The sequence below is a fragment of the Mauremys mutica genome, chromosome 1, assembly GCF_020497125.1.
Source record: "Mauremys mutica isolate MM-2020 ecotype Southern chromosome 1, ASM2049712v1, whole genome shotgun sequence".
Taxonomy (NCBI): domain Eukaryota; kingdom Metazoa; phylum Chordata; order Testudines; family Geoemydidae; genus Mauremys; species Mauremys mutica.
The window spans coordinates 88,019,204-88,039,139 of record NC_059072.1 but is presented as its reverse complement, the minus strand read 5'-3'; the positions used below and the strand labels follow the sequence as shown (position 1 = coordinate 88,039,139).

The following is a 19,936-nucleotide window of genomic DNA, read 5'->3' as shown; positions in this document are numbered from 1 at the left end:
TAAGGCTCTCAAACATTTGTTAAAATGTTAAAGCTTATTAAAATATGGTTTATTAAAGTACTTGGTAGCTGGAAATGAAAGATACCACAATATTATTCCAGAGGGCTTTTCTGAAGATTCTCTATCTTTTGCTTTCCTCCTACCACCATCTCCATTATTTTGCAGACACTTTCCAAGGATTGCATGTGCAAAGTCATTTAAGGATACAATCTATATTACTCTATGTACTCTGTTGCTGTAGTATTAATTCTCCAATCCCCAGTCCCACAACCTGCCATGATAATTAGTCTCCACTCAATCAGGAAAATGTAGCCCAGATTCTTCTTGAACCCATAACTCCTGTCATGAACAGTGCCACCACAATACCATTGCGACAAAAGCCCAAGAGCCTCCTATCATGGCTTACCTGTGAGCCTGCATATGATGTGCTGTTGTTGATGACAACTTTATGTATTTTACCAAACTTCCCAAAATATTCTGGCCGCTTCAAAACCTGCAGGAAGAATGAGTAAATTAAACAGACATATTAGGAAATTAATAGCAACTCAAATGATATTGCTTATTCATTAAAAAAATTAATCCTTTACTTAGTTTTGCAATTAAGACCTTAACTAGTGAAAATGAGAGAGGACAAGATCATATAGATAAGTTTGTTCTGAGAACCTTCAATTAAAAAAGACTTACATTCCTTTTTTTTAATTTTGGTAACATTAACACTGCCCCAAAAAGCCAGGATGACAGGCATTCAGCATATCTTCACTTGCATCTTCTAGCTCCTTTTCTAACTCAAGACATCCAAATCCTGCAATAATCAGCTGATGCCTACTACAGAGGGTTGCCCTCTCAGTGCATACACCACACAATTATGTAATAGCTACCCCAGAACTTGACTGGAGCACAAAGCTAACCCATGGGTGATCAGGTTGATCTAATATTTTCCCATGTTTTAAAGATACATTTTGTAATTTCTGGAGTAAGGAAACAATTGTATTAATGCTAATTTTAAAAACTGACTTGAAAACTTATCTACGGAGACCCTGGCGCATTGAGACAAAATTTTGTGAAACTCCTTTTTAACTCTTCACAATCAGTTTTGGACTTAGCCATCTTGAGTAATTTCGAATTGCCTGCAAATTCTGCCACCTCATTGTTCACACCCTCTTCCAGATCATCTATGAATATGTTGAACAGCATAGGTTCCAGTACAGGTGCTTGGGGAAACCACACTATTTACCTCTTTCCAGAAAAGTGACTATTTATTCCTACTCTTTGTTTCCTATCTTTTAATCAATCAGTTACTGAACCATGAGAGGATCTTCCCTCTTATCCTCTGACTGCTTACTTGCTTAAGAGCCATTGGTGTGAGATCTTGTCAAAGGCTTTTTGCAAGTCCAAGACCACTATATCCACTGGCTCATCCTTGTCCCCATACTTGTTTACACCTTCAAAAGAATTCTAACAGATTGATGAAGCACGATTTCCCTATACAAACTCTACGCTGATTCTTCTCCAACATATGTTCATCTGTGTCTGATATTTCTGTCTTTACTAAAATTTCAACCTATTTGCCTGGCACTGAAAGAGACTGGAGAAGGGCTAATGTAGTACCCATCTTTAAAAGGGGGAAAAAGAAGGAGTCAGGGAACTATAGATCAATCAGCCTGACCTCGATACCTGGGAAGCTACTAGAAAAATGTATAAAACATTCAATTTGCAAATACGTGGAGGATGAAGGCATAATCACTAGCAGCCAGCATGGATTTACTAAGAATAAATCATGCCAAACCAGCTTGATTTCCTTCTCTGACAAAGTTACAGGTTTGGTGGATGGGGGAAATGTAGTGGACATAATATACCTAGATTTTAGCAAGGCTTTTGACCTTGTCCCATGTGACATTGTCCTAATTAAGCTGGAGAAACGCAGGCTTGGTAGAAGTACTGTTAAGTGGATACATAACTGATTAAACAGCCACAAAAAGAGTAACTACTAATGGTATAATGTCAGATGGGAAGGAGGTCTCAAGTGGGGTTCCAGAGGTGAGCGACAAAGATTATCAAAGGGATGGAATGCAAGCCAAGGCTGAAGGAACTGGGTCTGTTTAGTTTGGAAAAGAGGAAATTAAGGGACATGACAGTGGTCCTCAAATACTTAAAAGGCTGCCATAAAAAAAGATGGAGAAAAAGTTGTTCTCTGTTGCCACAGATGGCAGGACAAGAGGCAATGGTTTCAAACTACAGCATAGCGGATTTAAAATAAATCTCAGGAAAAATTTAACTGTAAGAAGAGTAGGACAATGAACCAACTGTTTACAGAAGTTGTGAAATCTCCTTGCCTGGAGGTTTTCAAAGAGGCTGAATAACCATTTGTCTTGGATGGTTTAGACACAACAAATCCTGCATCTTGTAAGGAGGTTAGACTAGATGAACCTTGTAGCCTCTTCTAACCCTATGGTTCTATGAAGTTAGGCTTCTCAACCTGCAATTGCGAGGATCACCTCTGGAGCAATTTAAAGAGCTTTCCCCTCACCAAGGGACTGTCTTATAGCAGAATCCGTGTAGTGCCACTCCGCAGAGGAACATGATATAGAGAGCTCATGCAAGGGTGGCACACCTCCTAGACACTAGAAGGCACCCAGCTGTTTAGTAGCTACCTGTGCAATGATGGAGTTTGCAGAGAGAATCGCAGTATCAATCCACTGGCCACTGCCCTCTCCCAGGCAGTGTAGAGGGAGATGAAGCAGCAAGTTGCATATCCAGTTCTGAGGCTGGATATGCAACTATGGAGTGGCTCTGCGTCTAAGGAACAGCATGAGAGAAGTGAAAGGGGGTCCCTTTCCCTCCAACCCAAACCACAGAGAAATTCTGCAGTGCACAGTCCAGCAGTCAGACTGCATACTAGGGACAGGATTTGGGCCTTGGTAATTCACATCTGTATTCAAAAAGCATCTGCAGTTTCAGGAAGACAGAACTACATTCATCATTTTTGGAAGGTTCTCTGCAACTATGAAGGTTAGAAACTTTTTAAAATTAAAGCAAAAATATTATAGAAAGTGGTGGGTACACTCCACTAACCAGAAAATTTTGTACTCATCTTCGATGAGGAGTGGAGTGATAAAAGATAACGGCCCTGCAATTTAGGCAATTCAGTAGTTTTGTTCCCCCACTTGACCCAGATGCTTAGATCTCCCTCCCTATGTTCTGGATTTTTTCCCCTCCCAGATAAGGCTGCCATAAGAAAATGCAACTGAATGGAGGCAATACTGGGAAGTACTTCTACCAGTCTGATCTATCAGTGGAACAACAGGGGGATTCCCTGGCCCTATCCGCTAATACCTTCACATAAGCGACTGGACCAAATGAGACTAAGAGGGGCACCACCACCACTCTAAAAGTAGGGGAAAGCCACTTGCAATGGAAAGTGGTGCTGTAGCTGTGGGTCTAGCACAGGTAAAGCTCATATATCCGAATCCTTCAGCTCATTTTATGTTGAAGAAACCAAAAAAGGTTAGCGTATCTAGTACTACCAGAAACAAAAACAATGAACAGATGATGAGGTTTGAAGGTGGGAGGAATTTCATCCACACCCTTAAAGTGAAGGGACCCTACACATCAGAGCAGCCATTTCTAGACAATTGTTTTATCTGGCATCAGTAAAAACCAACATGCAGTTCGCCATCCAAGTGAAGCACAAGGATACCCACTTCAGATGTGGTCTTTAGACATTTTGATTATGGTAATATTTAAGCAACAGGGAGATCTGGCATATGTGAACTGCTTACCTCTGGATCTGCTAGGCGCTGTGACAGCCCTACAACAAAGACAAGGTTCTTCTGTACAACCCGTACACTGGCCAGGTGTTTGCGATTCTCTGATATTTTCTGCTTCCTCTCATTTTGCTTCTGTTTCTTTTCATTTTTTATCCTTTGCAGCTCTTCCTGGGAGAGTGGTTTGTACACTGCTGGATCTTCTGGATATGGCTGAACATAAAAAACATTAAATGCAACCCAGGTAAGAGACTAAATATTTGAGAGCAGTTAATCTCAGTAATTAGATATACAAATTGAGGTTAATGTTACATAGTTTTCTGGCTGGCAGCTCTGTGGAAATCATCTTAGGGAGAGAGGGGAATCTCAGGTTACTTTCAAACCACCCCCCTACTTGCACTCAGGCAATACAGAAACTGACAAGAATTACATTGACTCTGCTGCTTGCTCTGTTGGGGAATTCTACAAGCATTGGCAATCCCGACCGAATCCTCCCAAGGAATTTCAATAAGGCAGCACAGTAAGCATGGAAAAAGGCAGGGTCCTGTTATCCCACATCAAATTTAATACCATGATATGTATGAAGAATATTTTAAAAGCCAATCTATAATGTAAAACAAAAGAGTCCATTTTGTCATTGTCATGAAATCAAAACGGGCACCTCTGGGTTTTCAAGAGTCCTCTTAGCTTTCTAATCAGAGAATGTTGCTATTGTATTGCTCATTCTTTGTGTTATCTTCCATGGGTACAGAGACAGGTTACTACAACTACTACTACTACATTGGATGATTTCATAGTACTGTTAACATGTTTGCCTAGCAGTTTCAGACTTTTTTTTTTCTTTTTGCAGTGACGACAAACACATTTTTACTTCAAGATAGCGCTCTCAATGAAGACAAGCACTATAGGTTTTACCTCAATGAAGTTAGTTGAAGTAAACCGAAGGTGGGTTCACCCCAACGAGCTACACAGGGTTTAAAAAAGTTACTAACCTTTCCGTAACTGTTGTTGTTTAAGATGTGTTCCTCATGTCCATTTCACATTAGATGTGTGTGCCGGGTGAACCATTGCCAGAGATTTTTCCCTAGTTGGTATCCATCGGGACAGCTCTAGCGCCCTCTGGTGCCATGTGCTTATGAGCTAGTATAGGGGGTGCTGCTGGCCATGCGCCCTTTTAGTCTCTTTTTGATGACCAACTCTGTCAGAGAGGTAGGAGGGTGGATCATGGAATGGACATGAGCAACACATCTTGAACAGTTACGGAAAGGTTAGTAACCATTTTTCTTCATCAGGTGCTTGCTCATGTCCATTCCGCATAAGGTGACTCACAAGCAGTACCACACGAGGTGAGCTTGGAGCTCATGGACGTGTAGACTCCAACACTACTCTCCTGAACATGGCATCGTCTCAAGCTATTGGGTGATGGCATAGTAGGATGCAAAGGTAGGCACCAACACCCAAGTTGTGGATTGGAACCTCTGTGGTGAACATTGCTGAAGAGACCTGAGCTCTAGTGGAGTGAGTGGTCAGGATGGCTGGAGGTGGAACATTCTCATGCTCATAACATGCCCGAATACAGGAGGTCATCAAGAATGAGATCCTCTGGGCTGACAGTGGAAGGCTTTTCATCCTTTCTGCTACTGCTACGAAAAGTTGAGTGGATCTGCAAAAAGGGTTTAGTCCTCTCAAAGGCAGCAAGGGCATGCCTAATATCCAATGAGTGAAGTCGCCACTCTGAGTTCTTGTGAGGCTTCGGGAAGAAGACTGTCAGGAAAATGGCCTGATTGCTATGGAACTGTGAAACCACCTTTGGCAGGAAGGCCTGGCGGGGGTGCAGTGGGACGCTGTCCCTGAAGAAAACTGTGTATGGTGGCTCTGATGCAAGGCCCTTGACTTTAGAGATCCTTCTGGATGAGGTGATCGATATGAGGAAGGTGACCTTCCAAGAGAGAAGCAGTAGAGGGCATGACATTAGCGATGTAAATGGAGGACCAGTGAGCCTTGACAGAACCATGTTTAAGTCCCCCCGGGGGGGAGTGGAGGGGAGATCAGCTTAGCTTGCAGACCTAAGGATAAAGTATCTCCAGCCCTGTAAGAAAAGGGACTATCATTTCGTGAGAGAACACTGACCTACTGTTCATTGGTCACTGGAAGGCCAAAATTGCTGCTAAATGCAACTTGATAGAAACGAGCCAGACCTTGTTGTTTTAGATGGAGCAAGTAGTCCAAGATAGACTGAAGGGAAGACCGAGTTGGAGACAGGTCTCATTGGGATGACCGTATCAAGTAACACATCCAATTGTTGAGGCAGGTAGCCCTAGTGGATGGCTTCCTATTACCCAGCGAAACCTGTCAAACTTGTTCCAAACAGGTCTGCTCCTCTGGGTTCAGCCATGTAACATCCATACAGCTAGGTGAAGGGAGCAAAGGTTTGGATCGAGTAACTGATCATGATCTTGTGAGATTAGGTCCAGGCAGAGAGGAAGCAGGGTTGCTACTGACAGCAGTAATAGCATGCTGAACCAGTGTTGGTGTGACCACGCCAGAACTATAAGAATAACTGTTGCCTTGTCCAGTTTGATTTTCAGGAGGACCTTGTGAACCAGAGGAACCGGTGGGAATGCATAGAACAGGAACTCTGTCCATGGAATCAGGAAGACATCAGAGAGCGAGCCTGGAATGTGCCCATGAAGTTAAGAAAACTCATGGTATTTTCTGTTCTGCTTGGTCACAAACAGGTCCACTTGGGGAGACCTCCACCTTTGGGGCATGAACCTGGTGACCTCCAGGTGAAGGGACCACTTGTGGTCAGAGGAAAAGGATCTACTGAGATGATCCACCAGTGTGTTTTGGGCTCCCAGAAGATGTGAAGCCTTGAGGTGGATTGAGTGCTTCACACAGAAGTCCCACAGACGGACAGCCTCCTGACACAGGATGGAGGATCGAGCACCTCCCTGCTAGTTGAGGTAGAACATGGCCGCGGTGCTGTCAGTCAGAACTCACACCACCTCGCCTGAGACCTTGGGAAGCAACGGTTGGCAGGCTAAGTTCCCTGATGTTTATGTGCAGGGACAGATGTTCCTGGGACCACAAGCCTTGAGTCTGTTGAGGTGGGCTCCCCAACTTAGGTCTGACATGTCCGAGAATAGGGACGCTGAGTCAGGGCGAGATACAGGACTCACGTCATTACCGACTGTGGGTCCTTCCACCAGTCGAGGGAAGAGAGAACCAGTGTTGAAACAGCAAGCACTGAGTCTAACTGGTGTCTGTTCGGGGAGTAAAATCAAGCTCACCATGTCTGCAGGGGCCTGAGGTGTAGCCTGCATGCCAGACCACATAACTGCATGTGGCCATGTGACCTAGTAGCTTGAGGTAAACCCAGGCTGTTGTAATTGGATGGACTATGACTTTGGATATCAGACCTCTGGAAGGAAGGCTTTGGCTTGGGTTGAGTCAAGCCCTGGCCTGATAAACTCTGTTCTCTGAACTGAAATAAGTCAACTTTTTCCTCAATTAACAAGAGGCCCAGCACTCGGAAAGTAGCTTGAACCACGCTAATGCTGGTCTTTACGTGAGCCTCTGAACAACCCTTGATCACCCACTTGTTGAGGTACACGTAGACCTGAACACCTTGCCATCTGAGGAAGGCAGCTACCACCATCATGCACTTCATGAAGATCCAAAGGGCTGCGGACAGGCTGAAGGGAAGAATAGTGAATTGGAAATGAGTCTGATTTACAATCAACCTGAGAAATATTCTGTGGCCCTGGAACACAGAAATGTGAAAATAAGTGTCCTTCAAGTCGATGGTGGCGTACCTGTCCCCTGGATCTAGGGAGGAAATAGTGGAGGCCAGGGAGACCATGCAGAATCTCAGTTTCTTGAGATATTTGTTGAGGCGACAGGTCCAGGATGGATCAAAGGCCTCTCTTGGCCTTTGGGATTTGGAAATATTGGGAGTAAATCTCCTTCCCCCAAGTTTTGCAGTGCCTCCTCCACAGCCCCCATCTGTAGGAGGGTCTGCACCTCCTGGGTGAGGAGATGCTTGTGAGAAGGGTCCCTGAAAAGGGATGGGGATAGGGGGCAGGAGGGAGGAGTGGATGAAAAAACTGTATTTAGCAACCAGCAGTCTTATGTTATGTGGGACCATGCCGGACTGAAGTGGGACAGTCAGTCCAAAAATAAAGGGGAGGCAGGATCTGAGGGGGGGGGAACTGGTATAGCGCCCTGGGACACACCTTCAAAAAGGCCTGCTTAGGCCCACCAAAGTGCCTACACGAGCCCAGCTGGGAGGCTGAGGTGGATGGAAGTGGTTGACAGTGCTTATAAAAACTCTCCCTTTTCTTTTACAGGGTTCCTTCTCAGACACAGAGTTGGGAAGCATGGTGGCTGATGGGGCTTGATATGCTTCCTCGAAGTAGACAGAGCATAGAGGCCCAGGGACATGAGGCGAGCCCTTGAATCCTTCAAGCCGTGCAGTCTTGTGTCCATCTGCTCCAAAAATAATGAGAAGCCTTCGAAAGGGAGGCCCTGGATTGACTACTGGACCTTGTGAGGGAGTCCTGAGGGCTGCAGCCAAGAGCATCGTCTCATGGTGACAGCACAGGCCATTGTCCTCACCATGCATCTGTTGCGTCCAGTGCCACCTAGAGAGAAGCTCTGGCAACATTCTTTCCCTCTAAGAGGGCTGAGAATTCCTGGGGCATAAAGTTCTTAAATTTGGCCAAGGAGTCCCACAAATTGTAGTCGTATCATCCCAGTAAGGCTTGTTGATTTGAGATATGTAGTTGCTGACCACCTGTTGAATAAATTTTCCTCCCAAATAGATCACATTTCTTTGCATCCTTCTGTTTGGGAGTAGCACTTGACTAGTCCTGTCTGTCCTTCATTAGGCAGTGGTACGAGGGATCCCAGAGTGGGGTGAGTACACAGATACTTATACCCACTGGCTGGCACAGATTTCTCCTCTGCCCTTCATTTAAAAAAGAAGATGGGTTCTGGCACAGGGCTTTGACCTGACCCATTACCACCTCATTAATGGGTAAGACCACCTTAGATGGAGCTGCTGACGCCAGAATGTCAATGAGGCTGTGGGAGGATTCCTTGAGCTCTTCAATCTCTAGCCCCAGGTTAGCCACCATCTGCTTTAGGAGCTGTTGATGAGCCCGAAAGTCATCTTGTGGTAGCGAGCTGCTCGGACCTGAGATGACCTCATCTGCGGAGGAGAAGGAAGAGGCCTGTACTGGAAAAGGGGGCTTCTTTCTCTTTTTCAGTTTTCAGTAACCTCCATAGGGGGCACATCCTGTAGATCAGTACTAGGGTCAGTACTGGAGTCTGTGTCCAGTGCTGAATGTGGAGGAGTGGGAGCCCACCTCTCAGAAGCAACAGATGATCGGTGGGAGGGTGGACCCTGTACCGGGGGGGAAACCCCAAGGATTCCAGCATGATCACTGCATATATCGTTGTCTTCCTGGCCAGGCACCAGCGGGGGAACCCGCACTGAGGTCCGATGGCATGTAGGATGGGTACTGATGGCTCTTTGAGTCCAACGCGGAACTCTACATTCAGCCTAAGAGTCTTCTCTAGGTGACCATGGGGGAGCAGTCCCTCTTGCTGCCTCCAAATTGGTGCTGAGGGTCCGGTGACCAAAAAAGGAGAAAAGAGACCGCTTCCCTCTAGAAGGTACCAGAGGACCAGGTGACAAAGGTGCTCGGAGCACCATGCTCTCTCTTGCTCGAGGTTGATGGAGCCGACAGCTGATGTAACAGGGTAGGCAGGACCGGGAGTGACAGCAAATCTCTGACCACTGCAAAGGCCTCCGGAGTTGGAGGCACCACTATTCTGCTTGCGCTGCAATGACGTTCCAGCGTCGGTGAGGGATCCAGCACCGGACTCAACAATCTCGACGGTGCCACCCTGGGACTGGAGATGGAAGAGTGGCCCGACGCAGGTTGAACTCCACTGCCTTCCCCTTGATTGCCAGTCTTTGGCACTGGCGAGTGCCCTCTGTCAGTGTGCTGCCTTTTGTGCTTCTTCTTCAGCACCAGAGATGGAAAGTAGTGCCGGGATGCGCACAGTGCCAGAGGAGTGTTTTGCACCAAGGCCGAAGTGCTCGGTTCTGAAGCCAGTCTAAAAAGCGGCTTCCATTAGGACAGCCTTAGGTGTGACAGCCTTACGTCCTTTTTGCAAGGCTTAAAGTCTCGACAAATTTGGCAGTGGTCTTTCATATGAGATTCTCCCAGACACTTCACAAAACTGGAATGTGGGTTGCTCACAGGCATAGGCTTGCCCCAGGAGGCAAAACATTTGAAGCCCAGCTCCAGGGGTGATGGGAACCCCTTAACGATAAGGGAGGAGGTTCCATCTACAGTAAAACTATTTACAATATATACACTATAACTAAACTTACAATACAGAGAAGACAACCACTCATAGGCACTTTGCTGCAGCAAGAGGAGACGTTTCAGCAATCAGCACAGGTGGTAGGAAGGAACTGAGAGGGTCCATGGCTGGTGGCACTCCTTATATGGCACACAAGAAGGCTCTAGAGCCAGCCTGATGGATGCCAGCCTGAGGGAAAAATCTCCAGCAATGGTGCATGCAGCACACACATACGTAACATGGAATGGACACGAGCAAGCATTTGAACAAGAACTACAGTGCCTCATCACTCCTAGGGCTTTACACTGAGATAGCCATCTTAAGGTAAAACCACCCCTTTTTGCAGTGAAGACATACAACTCAGAAAGCATGTCAAGGCTATTACACATTTATCCTCCACACCCTGCGGCTCACCAAGGCACTCATGCCCACTTCTCAGTCCTGAAAATAAAACTCAAAGTTATAAAATGTATAACTAGTCTTCATAACAGTTCGAGGCATACAGTAACAAAGTTTATATAACAATATATATACACACAATGCATCTTAAGACAAATATTTAAAACTGATAAGAATGAAGAAGTTACTGAAGTAATGCTAAAGATATGACAGGTGCACATATTACAGAATTTCCTCTGGGGCTGACAATTTAAAATGTGAAACTTACTCAATTACACGGAAAACAGGGCATTCTCTCCCCACATTCTAACACCCAACAGACTTGACTGACTAGTGCATTATAGAAGAATTTAACCTTCCCCCTGAAGCACAAGATATTGACCAATGCTAGAGGCAGGATACCAAACAAACTGTCTCTCTACACAGTCCTGGACAAATAGCTAATCAGAAGTACCTGAGCTGGTATGCAGAGGATAAGGTTTGTGCTGAAAGTATTGGGGATATACTTTTTCATTGCCAGGCATAGGAATTTTAAAAAGTCTAAACATTCCATTAGTGTTAATGGAAAAGATGCATTCAACTCCATGCACAGCAACACCATATTGACTTGATCTACCCTTGAACTTGGATTTTTAAGGAAGTGTGGCTCAAAAATCAAGGTATTGTAGCACCACAACTGAAGAACAAACCCCATGCAACAGTTAATCCTTCATGCACACTTCACTTGAATAACTGTTGGATCATACTCATTGATCCACTCTTGTCACAGCCATGCTCATCACAAGTTATGTTTTCAACAGACACAGGTAAACTTTTTATAAGGACACAGCATTAAGTTTATATGACATTTCACAGATAGCTGGCTCTTTGAGGTAAGGAATTTTTTTTTTTTTTAACTTGAACAGCTCTGTCTAATTGTATGCAGATTAAATAACGAAGAGGATAAAGATTATTACCTAGGAGTAGGTGGAATTTCTTAGGAGGAACTTGCAGGAAAGGCTGTTTGGCACACAACAAGAAGGCTTTCAGTTATAGGGGATAGTGAGGGTTGAGGCTAAGAACAGAAGGAAACCAAGGCTGCATCTATAATAGGTAACCATACCACTTAAAACTAAAACAGTTTGCCCCAATGTAAAGCATATGGGTAGTGTGTCCATTCTATGCATCCTTTTTTCCCAGAATGGAGATCCTGAATATTAAATCACCAAGCATCCCAGGTGAGCCAGGAGATAAAGGGCACCAAATTCTAGTAATACACACAGTAAATCAGAGGAAGAGACCAACAGTGGATTCATGTTGTGTGAAAGGCTCTGTTCACCACCACGATCAAAGTAATCAGCTCCATGAGCTACTTCAAGATGAAGTTCAGTGGACTGCATGCCATTTTGGGGTCAGAAGCATGCTTACAAATGGTGTGAGGGTTGTTGGATATAGCTGCTTACCCAAGTTAACTGCAGAACTAAGTGAGGAAGAGGAACTTACTCACCTTGTGCAGTAACGATGTCGCTATGGGTGCTCCATTGTATGTGTATCTGCATCCCTGACAAGGTTTTGGTAGCACTGTTTGGCCCACACATGTGTTCTCTCTCCCTTGTGTTCTTTCTTGAGGCTAATTAGCACTATGTGGGTGAATCACCCTCAGTTCCTTCCTACTGCAGCGCCTCTATTGAGAACTCCAAAGTAGAAGGGAGGAGGGTGGGTTGCAGAGCACCCACAAGGACACACATCTTGAAGAACCGTCGTTACTGCACAAGGAGAGTAATTTCCTCTTCTTTGAGTAGCATCCCTATGGGTGCTCCACAGTAGGTGACTACCAAGCAGTATCCCCAATGGAGGGTCAGAGCTTCTGAGTCTAGTCTATTATGGATGACAATACTGTGGAACTGAAAATCTTGTAATCGTACAGTGTTCTGCAGAAGTATGAGCAGATGCCAGAAATCTGCAGGGCAGTGACTTGGGTATGGGAACATTTTTAATGGAGGTGTCAGAGGTGGAAAACACTCTCATGGAATGCATATAAGATTCCAGGTGGGGGTAGCAAATTATGAATCATGGTAGCACTAGTTAATACAATTCAAGACCCATTTGTAGAGTCTCTGAGCTGATATTGCCGCATCTTTGACCTTTCTGCAATTGAGAAGAAGAGCCTAGGAGATTTCTTAAAGGCCTGTCCTGTCCAAATAAAAGGCCCCGGCTCTCCTAACATCATGTGTATGTAGTGTAGCCTCCCTGTTGTCATGATGAGGCTTTGGGTAGAAGGTGGGAAGGTGATGAACAGTTTCATGTGAAAAGACGAGGTGACTATGGGGATGAACTTTGGGTGTGGCCTCAGAGTGATTGACTTTAAAAGAAAATTGTGAAGGAGTGTATGTGCCATTAATGCTGCTATTTTCCCTATTCTCCATGCTGAGGTGATGGCTACAAGGAATGCTGTCTTCATTGATAGATGTGTAAGAGAACAAGGGGCCATAGGTTCAAAGTGTGGTCTAGTTAGGCTCTTTAAAGCTACATTTAGGTCCCTCACTGGAATGGGGTGCCTGGTTTGAGGAAAGAGGTTTCCTACGCCTTTGAGGAATTTCTTTGTTGTTGGATGGGTGAAAACCAAGTATCCCTCTATCTGCTGGTAGAGCGCCCTTATGGCCGCATGATGTACTTTGAGTGAGCTGAGAGATAGCAGGCCTCAAGAGGACAGGCCTATGTAGTTTAGCAAGATGGGGAGGGAGGAAGATACCAAGGTAACTTGTTTAGAATTATACCAAATCTGGAATCTTTTCTATTTTTGCAGGTAAATGTGGCAGGTAGCCAATTTTTTTTACTGTGTAACACACTTCTTGTATCTCCTCGGAGCAGCAGCTCTCTGTGTTGGAACCATGAACAATGCCTTGAGTCAGAGGATCTGCAGGTTGGGACTGGAGGGTGTGTCAGGTCTCACTTCCTCAAGGGAAATTTGTAGTGTCTGCTACCGTTTTTGTGAGATCATGAAATAGTTTTATAGGGGGCCATCACTGTCTCACTTAGTGAGGAGGAGGAGATATTGGTTGGTGGTGCACCGCCTCTTTATTCTGGCCTCCTGCTCCTCAAGTTTTCTCTGGAGGTTCTGGGGCTCTGGATGCAAAGGCTGAAGGAGACCAGATGCCTGAGAAGTATGGTACCTGTAGGCTGCCCACGCTCCCAGCATGGTTGTACTCACAGGTGGTCATACCAAGAAGGTTGAGGTTCAGACTGATGGTGTAACTGGAGGGGCCCTGGTTGATGAAGAGATGGACCATGGTGTGAGGGTAGCAAGAGGATATCATCCTGGTCACTATTGAGTCCTCACTGGACAGTGTTGGAACCAACAAGGAGACTGGAAGCAAACACCCTGGTGCCAGTGGTGATTCCAGGGATCGAGATGTGCTCAGTATCGGGGCCCTGATATCAAGCAAGCAGGAAACTCTTGGAGTCTAAGCCACCATGAGATCTCTGGGAAAATGAAACTCCTGCAGTACTGCTGTGATCAGTACCATCAGGGCTTGTTGGCTCTGATTCACCAATACTGAGAAAATTGGCAGAGATCTTGCACGAGATGATCAGTCTGCCGAGGGTTGTTTGGAAGTAGCTGGTACCAAGGGTTTCCATGTGAGTACTGTCTTTGCTCTTGCCCTTGACAGGTGGTGCCACCGCTTCAGAGCCTCCACCCTTCAGGTCTTTAGGTGTATAGATGGTGTCTGCACCGGAGGACCCATGTGCCCTCTGGATACTGTGCTTCGGAGCCATCGGTGCTGAGATGACTGACCATGCCAGAGACCTTTCTGGCTGGTCCAGGGCTCAGTTTGAGGACTTGCAGCTCTCTTTTTGGAGGCTTTGAGAGGAGAGTACGAAGATTTCCTCTTTGGTTCTCCCTCTTTAGATGTAGTAGGCTCTGGGGACAATCTTCACTGGGAGGGGATTTGGGACCAGGGTCAAAGGCCTGTCAACGAACATCCTCCATAAAGAGTTTCAACTTTAACTCCTGGTTCTTTCAGGATCTAGCCTTCAATTGCTGACAGAAGGTACATTTCTGTGGAATGTGAGCCTCTCAGAGGCATCGGACACAGCAGCAGTATCATCTGTAATTGGTACTGCTGCCTCCCTGCAGGAAAGACACCGTTTAAACCCAGGTCATGCCCCTTACTGGGGGTGACCTCAGATAGGAAAAAGGGAAGAAACAGGGGAAAGAAAAAAGTTTGTTTTGTTTTTTAAAAACAGTAAAAAAAAACCTAGAAACCCTATCAAACTAAGAAAATTCTAATGGAAATGCTAAAAGAAGCTAAGAAACTGAACTCAAACTCTGACAAAGAAAGCGGACTGCTATTCACTCTGTCTCAGGCCAGGTGCAGCTAAACAGGAACTGGGAATGGTTCAACCATGCAGTACTAGCTAGCCTCAAGGCAGAGCACAAGGTAGGGAGAACTCATGTGCAGGCAGAATGAACACCGCTACCAAAATCTCCGATCAGAAGCACAGGGACGCAGATACACCTACAGTGGAGCACCCATAGGGACACTACTTGAAGGAGGAGACTTTTGCACCTCTTCGGGAAGCTTCAGATCACCTGCATGAGCGCGTCATTCTCTGTAGAAAAAAGCAGTGTTTGTCCCAAGGAAGGTGTCTACCCTGGATAGCAACCGGACAATTAGGCACCAGAGGGACTGGAAACCCTTGAATATCGCAACAGAGATCAAGTGTTTCAGGGGCACGCAATCAAGCTAGCAAACATTTGCAAGACCACTGATGGATTTGAACAGCTGGGTTTCCTGAATTGCTGGAGCTATAGAAGAACTCATGCGCACCTGATCAAGCCCAGGAATAAACAAAAGTCTACCAACTCCATAGTGGCAAAAGCCTTACAAGATCATGGTGCATAGTTCCTAGATTTTTACTGAAACAGGCGAGGGAAGGCAGGGTGCACTGTACAAGAATTTTTAAAGACAACTTTTCAGGAATGGACAGGAGTACTCTTTCCATTCCACAGATTCTCAGCAACTGCTTATCAATTGCTTCTCTCAGTCAAGAAGTCACATCCCGATTACACAAGCCCAGACAGTGGTACAGCTACAAATTGTGTGCAGGAAGGTGGTCAAGTGTGCCTTTGAAAGGCTGAAAGCAAAGTGGAAGTACCTACTGAATACAGTGAACAGTGTCATGATATCCACTTCTTGTATTCTGTCCAATATTGTAAAAGCAAAGGAGGTGTTGACAATGAACAGAGGAAGGCATGAGTCTTGCAGCAAAGGATGAGGTGAACAATGAAGATGTGCCACCAAAAGTGTGACTATTATGAACACTGCAACAGGCATATGAACCAAACCAGAGTTGCTTTGTGCTCATATTCTGCCGTTGTAGGAATGCAAAGGGATCAATACTCTTCATGTTTGCAGGCGGCATACTGAAATGTTAGCAGTTTAAGTTAATATCACTGATTCTATAGTTGCTACTGGGTTTGATACCATGAATAAATTAGTTTTTAATAAAAATATTACCAGCATTTAGATGCTTTTGGACACAGAGGATATAGGGGTAGTAAAGCAGTGTTGTTTAAGGTAATTCAACTATGCCTACAGAACTATTAACTGAGATTGATTTGCATAATTTATTTTACCACGAAACATGGAAGCGACCTTCAAAAAAGGTAGCTAATACATAACAAAAAAACAGCAAGCCAGCTTTTGTTTTATGCTGAAATGTGGGCTAACTGTGCAAACTGCCGTTGGCACTGCATGTACTCCATCAAAAGTTCACAGGGGAACTCTGTCTTGAAGTTTTATTTCTTTATCATGATGTACATAGCCCCTCACACATTCTTTGTCCTCTTGGATAAATTTCCCTTGGCATTTAAAGAGAAGTTGCATTTTCCTTCAAACTTAAAATTGTTCCTTTACATGTTTTTCTGAATGTTGAAAAACAGATCTAGTTTTTGTTCCTTGCCAAGGGATCTGTCAAGCACTCTGCTTCTTGTATTCCCAGATGCATGGTCACATTCCTGCCATGTAATGGATATGCCAAACATTTCCCATTTGTTGCCTTGTTGCAGAAGTGGTCTCTGAAATGAGAAATATGGAGTGAGTCAATATGCTTATGTCAATGAGCCTCTGGCCTGCTGCCTCTCCTGCCATAGCCTTTCCGTGCGGCAGAGAGAGGCAGGCTCCAGGAGTGGGACATTAAATTGCTAAAAACAGCAGTGTAGATGGAGGAGACACTGCTTGAGCAGAGAGCCACATAAGGTATATGCCCTAGGGTTCTGGCACATTCTGTTCACCTAAGCAATGGCTCACCATCTACACAGAGGTTTATACCTGTGCTGGTGAGATGTGGTGTGTAGTGAATACTCTACACCAGACCGTACAGTGCACTTAGCCTTAGAATGATCACAAGGCATGGCTCAGCTAGCAGGGTGCTTCTGCCCTCAGAACAACTGATCCATGTAGGTGAATGTGGAAAGGTGGTGACGGGGGTTACAGGTGGGACTTCCAAAACTAGCAATATCCAGAGGATGAGGGAATTAGAGCACTGATGCACCAGGGGAACTAGAAAAGGCAGGCAGGAAGAGAGGAACTCCTATCTTCACATGATGCTACATCTTCATCCTGTTTCACACCAATACGAATATTCACGTGAACCCAGAAAACTGCTTCCAAACCCCAACCATGCAAAAACCTGAGATAAAAAAATGAACACATATACCTTGCACAGATATCCTTTCAGTCTCCAAAGGTGTCATCTTCACAAACCAACATGACTGCTTTTGCTGCAGCTACCATCTCTAGAGTTTTAGACAGAGATGTTACTGGGATCCTGGCAGAGCCTCTGGCATTCCTAGGTCCTGGTCTGCCCAACTGGTTTCACAGAGCACCTTGGAAGGCAGTGTTCTCTTCTTTCCAGGTTCCTCAACAGCCCATTGGTGGGTGCCACAGTTCTGTCCAAAAGCATCTCATGCTCCAAAGATGGGAGAATGCCAAGAACATGGTCTGGTTCATCATAAAGGCAGATTTTCCTCCCTGCCCTGGAATGGCTGTTGACATCCCCAGCCTTATTAATATTGCAGCACCAGTCCTTCTATTTTCTCCCAACACTATTTTCCTGAGCAAATGATATTCAGCTCAGTAAGGCATTCGGACACCCAGTCATGAGCCAAAGTGTTCCAAATTAAAGAGGTCAGCTGTAACGATTTCCTTAATCCAGACATTCACAAGTGCCCAGAAGTCTGCTGAGGAATACCTGGCAGCATATTTCTACGGTGGCTTCTGAGACATGCTCCAAAACCAGCTTGCAAGCACACAGTAATCACAAAGGAGTGAATACTGGCAAGAAATACTGTACAACAACATTTCAGGGGCATGAAGCAGTATTTGTACAGGCAAAAAGATTCCAGAAAGCTTGTCCTCAAGCCAGCAGAGTACAGAAGGTAAATCAGACAGGCTCCAAAAGCAGTGACAGGTACTGTGGGACTGTAGCAGAAGGAATAATATCATTGGCATTATTACAACAGAATTTACTGTCGACAATGGCATTGCACTGGTGGAGACAGACAGTGACTGATGACACTGATTAGTCTTCCTTGTAGAAAGTCCAATCCAAAATAGTGAAGCTAGCTTCTGTGCACCACTGATTACACCTGTATGTTGATGTGTGGTGCTTTTCAGGCTTGCTAGAGAGTCCAAACAGTGATTAGCATGCCAAAATTTCTTTACTGTACTCAAGGCCCAAAAGGAGCAACATGGTAAGATGACTGAAGGTGCTTATGGAAGAATGAGGCAGCAAGTGCACAGATGCAGGTATAGCAAGGTTACTTAGGGCCTAGACAGGGAGCTGGAATTGATGCCGTAAGAGACAAGATGCCAATGAAGGGATTCAGTGAGGAGAGGGACATGCTTAGAACAGGGGAAGAAGGGGGGGGGGGAACCTCTGTAACTGGGTTTAGAGGGAAAAAGGTGAAAAGCTAGGAGACAGGAGAGGAAGTTATAATAATCAAAGGAGACATTACCAAGGATTTCTGAAGAGGTGTGTTGGGTGATGAAGGCAGAAGGAAGCAACAGATTTTAGCTGAGACTACATGAGGAGGAAAGAAAAGAGAAAAGTCAAAGATTCCAAGGTTGTGACCCTAGGAGACAGGAAGGTCAGCAGACTTGAAGATCAGTTTTAAAGAGTTTAAGAGGGTAGCAGACAACCAAAACATGTCAGGTAACTGGAATTGTGACTGGACAGAATGGGCGAAGTCGTAAGTATGGCACTCAAAGTACATCTGAGCATTTGGTGACAAAGGTGGAAGAAACTAGACACCTGTCAAGCACTCTCACCAAGAGTTAATAGCTTGTAAAGTGGGTGTCAAAAATGAATAGCTCTGGCTCAACAGGTACAGCAAAAAGGGGTGCTTTATGAACTCCCACACAGCTCTACCACCAGACCTTAATGCTCACTTGCAGCATATCCTGCTGTTTCAATCTTCACCATCTATCCACAAACAGATACACCAGTGCATCACAATCCCGATTCCCAGATTTTTTTTTAGTTCTCCTTTAACAACTCTACCCACACACCTCAGTCCTGACCTGCATGCTCCACTGCTATTCCACTTCTGGATTTATTCTGCAGAGATGACTACTAGTTGCATAATGATTTTGATATGTACAGATGGGATCCAGACAATGAGATGCTCACACCAGATCTACACTCTCATTTGAAGCAAGGTTCCCTGATGTAAAAGAGTGTACTAACCAATGCAAGACCCTCATGACATATGCAAAGCAAGCAGTTATTCCAGGATATTTACCTTTCTGCAAGCAGGACAAAGTCCATTTTCATCAGTGCGGATACGGTGCCAACAGAAGCGACAAATTTGGTAGCCACAGGTGCAAGGGAAGAAGTTGATGTCATCAATCTCCAGGGGCTCCATGCAAAGGGGGCATTCCACAGGGTCTTCCTTCGCATCAGGGCTGCGAGACATCTTCACGTGTTTGCAGAGCAGCAAAAAAGTTTATAATAACTTAAGTGAGCAGAAAGGTCTGCACTGAAAATTAAAATGGAGCAACTTGAAGATCTGCAAGAAAAGACAAATGTGTCATTGAGTTAGTATTCAAGTTTATACTGCATTCTTTCTGTAGTATAAACTTGAATACTGCAAAAATCGTTTTAACAGCACAGAAAACCCAAAGGACAGATTTAGACTTTTGGTTGTATCTATTCAATTCTCCACAGCTTTTCCTCTCTCTACACCCCCGTAGTCTTTCCTACAAGAGTTATTCACTAAGTCAAACTTGAGCCTCTCCTTCTGCTTCTGCATCATATGAGCTGTTGGAAAGGTGCTACTGATGTTTCCCTACCTAGCAAAGGAGCACTGCTCTTACTGTTGCTGACCAAGTGCCCTTGCCCAACAA

The 19,936-nt window shown here is 45.0% G+C and overlaps 1 protein-coding gene across 7 annotated transcripts in view; it reads right to left on the bottom strand.

Annotated features, from left to right (window-relative positions):
* Positions 1-19,936, bottom strand: part of CNOT4 (CCR4-NOT transcription complex subunit 4) — a 117,342-nt gene that overhangs the window by 47,440 nt on the left and 49,966 nt on the right. For all 7 annotated transcript variants that reach the window (XM_044983111.1, XM_044983126.1, XM_044983140.1 and 4 more), the window contains exons 2-4: positions 19,333-19,599; positions 3,780-3,977; positions 407-493 (exon numbers count right to left, since the gene is read on the bottom strand). In XM_044983111.1, coding sequence (XP_044839046.1) covers positions 407-493; positions 3,780-3,977; positions 19,333-19,506 — 459 coding nt within the window. In that variant the 5' untranslated portion in view covers positions 19,507-19,599. The remainder of the gene's footprint in view (positions 1-406; positions 494-3,779; positions 3,978-19,332; positions 19,600-19,936) is intronic.